The sequence below is a fragment of the Kryptolebias marmoratus genome, linkage group LG5 (assembly GCF_001649575.2).
Source record: "Kryptolebias marmoratus isolate JLee-2015 linkage group LG5, ASM164957v2, whole genome shotgun sequence".
In the NCBI taxonomy this organism is placed as follows: Eukaryota; Metazoa; Chordata; class Actinopteri; order Cyprinodontiformes; family Rivulidae; genus Kryptolebias; species Kryptolebias marmoratus.
The window spans coordinates 19,594,552-19,605,411 of NC_051434.1; the positions used below are offsets into that span (position 1 = coordinate 19,594,552).

At 41.6% G+C, this 10,860-nt stretch overlaps 1 protein-coding gene across 1 annotated transcript in view; it reads left to right on the forward strand.

Moving 5' to 3' along the window:
* The first annotated feature begins 505 nt into the window (after positions 1-505).
* The window catches only part of LOC108244469 (tropomyosin alpha-3 chain), a 14,784-nt gene continuing 4,429 nt past the window's right edge, over positions 506-10,860 (forward strand). Inside the window, exons 1-8 of the mRNA XM_017430705.2 lie at positions 506-727; positions 1,016-1,141; positions 5,376-5,509; positions 5,933-6,050; positions 7,215-7,285; positions 9,465-9,540; positions 9,659-9,721; positions 9,838-9,907. Coding sequence (XP_017286194.1) covers positions 614-727; positions 1,016-1,141; positions 5,376-5,509; positions 5,933-6,050; positions 7,215-7,285; positions 9,465-9,540; positions 9,659-9,721; positions 9,838-9,907 — 772 coding nt within the window. The 5' untranslated portion in view covers positions 506-613. The remainder of the gene's footprint in view (positions 728-1,015; positions 1,142-5,375; positions 5,510-5,932; positions 6,051-7,214; positions 7,286-9,464; positions 9,541-9,658; positions 9,722-9,837; positions 9,908-10,860) is intronic.

The window sequence follows — 10,860 nt, forward strand, 5'->3', positions numbered from 1 at the left end:
TAATTATTGAATGTCCCTCTACAACTGATTAGCTTTCAGAGTTAGACCAATTGTAGATGGCCGCCACAGCTAATCGACATTAGCCAACTAAAAAAACGACTAGGACTCGGTCAGTTTAACAGATGTTGAGATAAAATTTGCTGTGGTAGTAGCTGAGAGTCATTCACAGCACATGCTCTGAGCGTGGGATCTTGTGAGATTGCACATAAAGTTATTTTAACCAAGATGTTCTTGGTCTAATATGTTGAAAGTTAGAGGTATTAGCTGAATTGGAACCCTTCAAAAATTTCTTCTGTAGTTTCCTAGCTAAGTATACATTGATGCGCTGATGTATCTCAAACAGTTTGTGCCTTATTGTGGAGAAGATTTGTGACTTTTCTTCCTACAGGAGAACCATGGAACTGATTAGGATCCTAGTGAGACAGACACGAGGAGTGTGTGGAGGGGCATGGAGGTGGGCGTGTCCTGTTGTCTGTCATATAAAAGGGCTGTTTTTAACTTCTTCTTCTTTAGTTCCTCCACCAGTTCGTCAGGCTCTCAGGTCAACTGCCCTTTGTCTTTCTTTTTTGTTTATTTGTTTTTTGTGGTCTGTGAACGCTCTCCCACAGCAAAAATGGAAGCCATCAAGAAAAAGATGCTCATGCTGAAGTTGGACAAGGAGAATGCACTGGACCGGGCCGAGCAAGCTGAGGCCGACAAGAAAGGAGCTGAGGAGAGGAGCAAACAGGTGGGTGCTGATATCAAAAGTAGGAATTATGAATTTCTCATAACATGTGATCTGAATCCAGGAGTTATTCACAATCAAATATTGACTGAAACATGTATTAGACATTCCTTATTAGGAACAAAAGCAGTGTTTAGAGTGTCTTTTTTTTTTTTGTTCGTTTTGCTTTTTTAAATGTGACTTGTTCTGCTAAAATGAATAAAAGAGTCGTGAAAAATGAATGGATCAGATAAGCAGGCGCACATTCAGCTGCGGCCCCTTCTGACTCTGTCGACCGTTTCGTGCCGGCAGCATGAGGACGAACTCCTGCAGATGCAGAAGAAGCTGAAGGGAACAGAGGACGAGCTCGACAAGTACTCCGAAGCCCTCAAGGATGCCCAGGAGAAGCTGGAGGTCGCCGACAAAAAGGCTGCTGATGTGAGTAGAACAGGTGCAAATGGAAAAGTAGTTGACTAGGAAACGCAGCTCAAATTCAATAAAACCGATTTATAGTTTAGACTTGCCATCGTGGTAATCTAAGATGAAGTGTTAAAGCTGCCACCGTGGGACACCTGTATTTGCCACTCCCTGACACCCTAAGTAGGCAGATACGCAGACTAGAGAGTAAGCCTCAAGCAAACAGTCGCTACAGGTCGCATTGAAAATAACTCCTGAGCTGCAAGTGGCAGAAAGATCTTAACGCATTTCTTTTTTTTTTTTTCTATTTCTAGTGTTTTATGTAGAACGGGTGAGAAGATTAAAAGACTTCACTTTCGGGGAAATTCGTCTCCAACGTGCACTGTAACCAAAGGTTAGAGGACACTACTTAGGCGGCAGGTTTTGAGTTGTTAATGTGTTGGTTTTCGAAGCTGCATCGGAAGCAGCGAATCCAAAATGGCGACAGAACGGGAAGAACAGCGGGCTGATAGGGGTGCTTCAGTGCATCAGCCCTCTTCACGAGGACAAAAGCCGCGGGAGAGAATGGGGACCTCTCTCTGCTTTTAGCCTCGATTTTAGAGAAAAATGAAAAAACGCTAGTTTGTTAGCATCACTGGATCGGGAGAAGTCAACACTGAGATGAAGAATTTTACTTCGACATGAGTGAACATAAAAAAAAACAACTAACAAAACAATGCCACTGTAAGACACAAGATGGCTTCAGCCTGATGAGAACAAAAGGGAAGTCAACGCCAATGCACACGTTAAGTTTTCTGTTTCTGAGTCACAGAAAACAGCTTTACCTACTCAAATAGTTTTGGGTCGTTTTACAGTGTAATTAAACACCTTAATAAAACAGCTAGTAGATGCTCATGAAGACAGACTGCAAAAATACATTCCTTTACTCGTTTGGATGGTGACTACCGGAAGACATAAGAGAAACGAGTGGAGTTAAAGGGTTGACGAGGCAGACAGTGCATATGTGGAAAGCGTCACAATACAGGAATAAAACTGACACCGGCGCTCTTTTTTTTTTCTGCTTCTGAAAAGTTTTGTCATTAGTTAGAACAATATGGATTGTAGTATTTGTAGCGACGACACAGCCTAACCCATACAGAGCGAGTCCTGAGCTGACGGCCTCATCCCAGCTTTAATGTGCATCGCTCACACCAAGCCCGTTTGATCCTCTGCCTCTCTGTTACATTCCATTCTCGTCGTGCCCCCCCGAGAACGAGAGCCCCGACAGCTGTCGGTGGGATTCGGAGACCTATTTTGACCATGATGTCACCTGTTCAGCCTTGACTGGAAGCCTAACAATGGTTCAAGTCCATTTTAGGCTCGTCACTCATTCTGTCCAGGTCACAGCACAGCAGTGGATAGTCTTTCATGTGGTCCCCAGTCTACCATTCAGCTATGTTCGTTTCTTCTGGGGAAAGATGTTCGCTCAAATTGGAAAGAAATGCGTTCCATTGTTTAGGTGGAGTTGCCACTTTAAAAGGATGGTCCAGTCATCTGATATTCTAATAGTTAGCACCTCGTCGGCCGAAGGCATCAGTCATAGATCGTGGAGAAAGAGGCAAAAGTCTTTGTTCGGGCTAGGCTAACGGCTAGCCAAATGAGTCCCAGTTGTTTCTGGTTTTCAGGCTTTTTAAAATGACTCTTTTCTCAAAAACAAGACACCGGTGGGAAAGAACGCTGCATTCGCTCATTTTCAAACCCATGCATTCACGTGGTAACACGGATGTTGTTCGGTTCGACCAACAGTGGCAAACTAAACAACAGCATCAAGCTAAAGGGTAGAGGTTTAATATTAGCTAATGTAGCGTCCTTTCACACCGGTTAGTCATGTTTGAGAAAAGGTTTTAAAAGTCTGAACGATGATTTAAAAATTGTTTAGTTAGCCTTTAGCCTAGCCTGGGTGAAGACTTTTGCCTTTTTCTCCATACATCATTTTCTGTGACTGGTAAGGTACTAACTACTGATAACTATTTGACAGAACATCACTTCAAAGTTGACTGGACTATTCCTTCAAAGCAGAAAAATCTACCTAAACAACCTTTACTATGGCTCCTGTGAACTGTCAACTAAACCGGCTTAAGCCTAAAAACAGGGTTCTGCAATGTGCGGCTCTAGAGCCATACGAGGCTCTTTGGCTCCCTTGTTGTGGTACTTTGTAGCTTTTACCAAAAAAAAAAACAAAAAAAAACAAAACCCTGAAATGACTAATATTTATCTTCATAACCACAACAGATGTGGCTAGTTTTAGTGGTTGTATTGTTCAATTTTAGAAGAATAAAGTTTTTAACACAATACCAAAAATCCATGGATCAAAACAAACACTTTTAACTTATCAGGGTTTTATCATTGCAAAGTTGGATACCAATCATTTTTCACAAATATAGACAGGAATCACAGAAACCTGCACAGTTTAAATTTGATCAGTGGGGTATAGGCAAAAAAGATATATTTTGGTCCTTAAGTTTGTTTTTACATGTAACAAAAACCAATAAATGTCAGTCATTTATTACATCTCTTTAATTTTATAAAGCAAAAAGCAGAAGTTTTTATATGTACCGTTTATATAACCTTTGTTTAGAGCTGCTTTGGATATGTTGTGGTTCAGGGGAGAAGGGCCAGAAATTGCTCTGTTGATTGTAAAGGTTTCAGACCCCTGCCTTAAAGAAAGGAAATGTAACATCCCAGTTGTTTGCTCTGCCTTTCTTTATTCTGCAGCTGAGTTAGTCCTCGGTCACTGTTAAAGAATTTTGGTCATGTCTCCATATAGAAAGCACAGCTGTCACCGAACAAACAGTTGTAGCACAAAGATAGTTTAGTCCAAAGCTAGGAAGCTCAAAACTTCAGCAACATAAGTCTACAAGAGAGCTTTTTTGTTTTTAGTCAAGCAAAAAATATTTCAGTTATTCAAACATAACTTGGAGAAATAAACTCTAATGTTTACTTGCCTGTTGTTATTTAAAAAGCTGCATTTTACACTTTATCAAGTGCCAAAAACACAAACATTCAATTTTTTTCTTGTATGCAGAAACTCCTGTGTTACACTGGGACTCGTGTTATTTGCTATCATAACAATAAGATTAGTGTCTGACTGTGTTATATGCATATATTAGATACACTCTCAATAAAAGAGTACTCAGAAAGTGGGCAAAGAAAATGGATGGATGCATGAATTCCTGCTAGCATATTTTCACATTTGTTACAGAAAATAACAACAGTAGTCATAAATGGGGGGGGGGGGTTTCTATTGTATTTCACTCATTAAAAGTAGAAAATTCCTAAAATTATTAAAAGGCTAGTTAAAAGCTAAAAGTAGCAAATGGTTAGCAAAAACTAAAAGTAACAAAAAGTTAGATAAAATGCTAAAATTAGGAAAACGCTAGTTAAATGCTAAAATTAGGAAATGTTAGCTAAAAACTAAAAATCGTAAAAGCTAGCTAAATGCTAAAATTAACAAAGCGTTAGTTAAAAGTGGTAGAACATTAGCATTAAACTAAAATTAGCATCTCTAGAAAAGCACTAACACTAGCAAAATTAGCATTATTAGAAGAAGAACTAGCAATAGTATTCCTGGCTTTGCTGTAATTAGCAGTAATCGAATTAGCATTAGCAAACTAAGCATGAGTAGAATTAGCTTTAGCAGTAGTAGTACTAGCAGTAGCAGAATAGCATTAGCGGTAGTAGCATTAGCAGAATTGTGCTGAAGTAGATTTCAAAGAAAACAATGTTGCTGAAGGATTTGAAGAGATCTCACTGTAATTTGATGGGGATTTTTTTTTGTAAATAAAGTTACAAAAAACAAAAGTCATTGCACCCATCTCCTGAGTGGGCTGAACGTTTTGTTGTATGAAATAGTTAAAATATCAAAAAGTATTCAGAAGTTGTTAGATGCCTAAAAGAAATCAGGAAAAAAAATAGAAACACTAGTAAATCCTATGTTAGTATTCACAATGCTATATCAACAAAAAGGTGCCTTTAAAAGAATTGTTTAAAATATAAATCAGTATACTGTGATGTCCATTATTCAACTCTAGATGGTACATAAGTCCAAACTGTTCCCTCAGGGATAAAAATTTACTTTTTATGTTCCCTCATTTCTGACTGTGTGGGGAGTTTGAAAAGTTTGGTCTTTTCTTTAAAAAGTGTTACTCCATGAGACCCGTAGAGCTGATATAGTGGTTGAATGAATGGGTCTGGCCTGGGTTCTGTCTGTGCCCAGGCTGAGGCGGAAGTGGCTTCCCTGAACAGACGCATCCAGCTCGTGGAGGAGGAGTTGGACCGAGCTCAGGAGAGGCTGGCAACGGCTCTACAGAAACTGGAAGAAGCTGAGAAGGCAGCTGATGAGAGCGAGAGGTGACGTCTTACTGTGATAACAGTCATGCTTTATTTACTTTGGTCACGTGTGAGTAGTGGGATGAGACAGGAGGGCTATGTTACTATTGTCAGATCATCACTCTATTATCATGGTTGTTAGTAGACAGTCAAAGCCAAACTGAGATCAAAAATTGAAGCAATTTTATTGCAGTCTTCTTGTTATTCCATGGCTTGATAGAGATATCATGTGATAATACATACACTGATATGTACACTGTAGGATGTATGTCATATATTGTTCAAAAACATGTTAAATGTGTGTTACAGTTGCTGAATCAGCATAGGCCCACACACTGCGTTTGTTGCTCAGACCTAAAAATTACCACTTTTTAAAAATCTTTATCTCTTTGTGACAAAATAACTGCACTGAGCAAGAGGTAAGCGACGCTTTGTTTTATGCAGAGGTATGAAGGTGATTGAGAACAGGGCTCTGAAGGATGAAGAGAAGATGGAGCTCCAGGAGATTCAGCTGAAAGAAGCCAAACACATCGCAGAAGAAGCTGACCGCAAGTACGAAGAGGTGAGCGCTCCGCCGCAGCTTGACTCGCCTGCCTTTCGCGGCGGCGTGCGATCATGTAACCGCCTGCGACTGCGCGTGCGTTTGTCCGTTAGCTAAATACCTCGTGAATCACTGGATGGACTTTAAAGAAACTGATGCGATAATCATTGGATGTATGGTACATCTACAATTAATTAACCTTCGAGTCAACCGGATTCAAGATGGCTTCCACAGCTAACCAAGTCAGGCAGTTTCACAGATATTCAACTCAAATTATTTGGTGTGGTAGTAGCTGAGTCAAATTTAAAACTAAGATCATCTTATGATGAGAACTGGCAGAGTTGTAGCCATTTTGTTTAAATCTTTAAAATAACATTGTGCACAATCTTTTATGTGACACTACAAGATGTCAAGCTCAATGTGTTTTATGAATGACTCTCAGCTACTACTGCCCAAATTTTTGCTCAGTGTTGATAAACCCACTGAGTTGTAGTCATTTTTTTGTGTTCATGAATGTGGATTGGTTCTGTTGGCCATCTTTAATTGGATTTAGTCCAAAATTTAATCAGTTGTAGATGTTCGTACAGTGTTTTTTTTTTCCCAAAAGTTTGATTAAAGTCTCTTCATTGGTTCTTGAGATATTTTGCTAACAGACAGGCAGCGTGGGCTTCAGACAGTCAATCTCAATGTTTTAAAGGCAAATCTTGTGCAATTTGTTAGAGCTCAGAATAGGTGATGGGGGTTAGTCTCAGCTACTACCATCCCAAATTTGAGTTCAATATTTATAAAACTGACTGAGTTATAATCATTTTTGTGTTTGCTACAGTCAGATGGCTGTGGCAGCCATCTTGGATCAGTTAACTAACTCCAAAAGTTATTCAGTTGTAGATGTACATCCAGTGGTTACTTTCTGCAAGTCTAATTAAAACCCATTCAGTGGTTCATGAGACACATATTCTGGTAGCAGATACACAGACATGGGCAAAAACATCATCACCTGCTATTTGCTTTTGGTAACGGGCGATAGCAAATACAGTTGTGTTCGGGAGCACAATGAGATTCACCTTCTTAGGCTTGACATTATTCATGAAATAACCATTTTTTCCCCCAACACTTGTTTTATGTTGTTCCTGAAGCCGGGCACTAAAACAAAGAGCGCACCGTGTTGTTGATGCTTTTTTCCAGGTGGCCCGTAAGCTGGTGATTGTAGAAGGAGAGCTGGAGCGTACGGAGGAGAGGGCAGAACTGGCTGAGGCGTGAGTGTCCAATGCGCTGCCTGTAGGGCTATTAAAAGGGACAGAGATCAGACCATGAAGCAGTGGCAAAGGCAAAAAAGATTTTCTGGAGGTGGTGGACGGTCTGAGCCTGTTGTCTTTCTCTGCTTGGCAGTTATAAGTTAGATACAGCTGTAAGCACGACTTCTTTGTTTAGATATCTACAAAAGATCAAATAAGATTAGGAGTAGGTTCTGTTGGGTGGTTTTTTTGGAGTGATGTCAAACAGTTTTTACCTTCTGACAACACAAATTGTACTAGAAGCACTCAGAGAGCGCAACCCTTGTCAATAAAAAAAAACAGTGCGATCCGGATCATGATCTAGATCACCATCAAAATTCATTCAACGACCCCAAAACCAACGGCAACATTTCCTAAAATCTGTTCATTATAAAGTTATTTTATATAATCTTGCTAACAGGACAGACAAACAAACACGACTGAAAACAGAACCTCCCCGGCAGAGGTTTGAGTGCCTCTCTCAGTGTTTTAGTTCTTCAATTCAAACAGCATTAACGCAAAAGGGGGGTATATTTGCATGCCCCGTTCAATTCCAGTCAAGTAAAAATGATCATCTTGCTCAATATTCAAAACCCTCAGGGACGGGGGACATTGTTTCTCTGATTAATGTCCTCCTTACCCAGTCTGTGTGTGTGGCACTAACAAAGGGGTCACCTGTGACCATTGACCCCATGACCTTGAAATCAATAGGCGTCATCCTTGACCTAGGAGGTGTCCACTGTGCAGTGTGACATTCCTACGTTACACTGCTGCAGAGTTAAAGCACAGGATCACCTTTGACCCTGACATTTGACTGGATCACCACCAAAATTCACTCACTTTTCCTCGTAGTACGTCTGACGTCTCCTAAAAACTTGTTCATAACCTTTTTGAGTATTCTTGCGCACAGGCAGACAAACAGACGCCACCAAAAACATAACCTCCTTGGCTGGAGGTAAAAATAGCAGTCATAGTTATCAGTCACACGGAGAGCACGGAGGATGAAGAAAAGGATGCTAGGCTAATGGCTAGGCCAACAAGGGCCTGTTTTATGTGGCTTGTCCAGGTTCATAAGACAACTCTTTCTCAAACAGATCATAAAAGGTGCGAAAGAGCGCTACATTGGCTAATATTAAACCTCAACACTTTTTTTGCATGACACCGTTTGATCAGTTTGTTGCTGTTTTCTCAACCGAACAACGCCCATGCTACGCCGCGAATGACGGTCTCTCGAGGCCTCTGAATGCAGCGACACATGCCCAGCAACACACCCGTTGTTACAGGTTGACAGAGCAGCAACAAACTGAGCAAATGCTCAATATTGGTTCAAACGTAGCATTATTTCATGCCTGTAGGACATGTTTGAGAAAGGGAAACACAAAGCTGACGTGGCAGCAAACAAACAAAAACTAAATTTAAATACATAAACGGAACCGAACTCAGAAGACAAGAACCAGAAACACAGAGCGAGGACAACCAACCAGACAACATCAAACATCTAACAAACATCAATGGACCAGCGGGGAATGGAGAGAAATGACCGGGTTTCAAAGTACAGAGGATGATTATGGTAAGTGGACTCAGGTGTATGGGAACAATCACAGGCAGGTGGAGATGGGCGTGGCAGGAGAACTGAAAGAGGGTGACTGGGGAGGAGTGAAATGAAAACACAAACATGAGGAGGACGGAACCCAAATGAACCAAGAAGAAAACAAAAACCAGATAACTAAAAATAGGAAACAAAACACAAACCAGAGAACTTAAATACAAAAACAAAACCCAGAAAAAGCCAAATCACCACAGGCTGGAATATAAACATAAAAAGTACATATCCCCTGGCTCGATAGTCTGAACTTTTACTGTCATAAAATGATGAGTAATTAGCCCACTGGTTTGCCTTTTTCAGTTTGATTTGCTTAAGAGCTGTGTTTTTAGAAAGGCCGGACATGCAGAGATACTTTTGGCTGCATTCACAGGTGAAAGGGTTATTTAAGAGTTCTGCCGTAGGCTCTAAATGCTTCTTCCGTTTTTTTCTGCTAACCTCTTGACATTTGCACTTTAAAAAGCTGTTCACCTTGGCCTGAACTAAACTGATGGTCTTTATCCCCTTTGTTTGGTCCCCGTTCTTTCTTGGAAATGATTTTTTTTTTTTTTAAAAAAGGAAATGTGCCGAGCTGGAGGAGGAACTGAAGAACGTCACCAACAACCTGAAGTCTCTGGAGGCTCAGGCTGAGAAGGTAGGCCGAGATGAAAAGCTTGATGTGTGACAGTCGAAACGGGTGATAAACCAGAGCCTCGACGGTTTTTGTGTGTGACGTTCAGCCGTTTATGAGTAACGCTGTCTTTTCACCGCAGTACTCTCAAAAGGAGGACAAGTACGAGGAAGAAATCAAGATTCTAACCGACAAACTAAAAGAGGTGAGCATGGAGTAACGATGGCTTTTCTCGTGGTCCACCTTTCGCGTCTTGGGTGATTATTGTTAAGATTTGGATGTTTTCAGGAGTTTCGTTTTCTTTCTTTGCTTCCATCTTAGGCTGAGACGAGAGCTGAGTTTGCTGAAAGATCTGTAGCCAAGCTGGAGAAGACGATTGACGACCTGGAAGGTAAGGGACTTCCTCCCTGCAGGAATCCTCGATGTGAACCTCAAGGACACCTTTGTTTTAGAGACGGTCCAGAAAAAAAAGCGCCAGAACCAACCGGAAATCACACTAAACAGGAATTTTACAAACTGCTTTTTTATCTGTGCACGTATCCGGCGGAGACAAGAAGTGAACGTTTAATTAGTCAGTGAAACATCAAAATCATCACCTACGTTCTTTAACCGAGAAAAGTCGAGGCAAGTCGTTTAGTGGGATGTTACGAGCTTGGACTGTCGACTTAGAACACAGATTTTAAAAGGATTTTTAAGGGGAGGGAATTATATATTTTAGTTCATTTAACTACCACTTTGAAGATGCAAAGTATATTTAGGGTATGTGGCTCAGTCGTTAGAGCAGTTATCCTCCAATGAGAGAGTTGGAGGTTTGATTCCTGGCAGCAGCCACATGTTGAAGTGTCCCTGGACACTGAAGCCATCACTGCCTCCCATGTGGCCCGTCTTGTGTGAATGGAGTTTAAAGCACTGATTAGACTCTTCCATCCATCCATCTATTCTCTTCCGCTTATCCGGGGTCGGGTCGCGGGGCAGCAGCCTAAGCAGGGAGACCCAGACTTCCCTCTCCCCAGTCACTTGGGCCAGCTCCTCCGGGGGAATCCCAAGGCGTTCCCAGGCCAGCCGAGAAACATAGTCCCTCCCGCGTGTCCTGGGTCTTCCCCGGGGCCTCCTCCCGGTGGGACGTGCCCGGAACACCTTACCAGGGAGGCGTCCAGGAGGCATCCTAATCAAATGCCCGAGCCACCTAAACTGGCTCCTCTCGAAATGGAGAAGCAGCGGCTCTACTCTGAGTCCCTCCCGGATGACCGAGCTTCTATCTCTAAGGGAGAGCCCAGACACCCTGTGGAGAAAACTCATTTCAGCCGCTTGTATTCGCAATCTCGTTCTTTCGGTCACTACCCA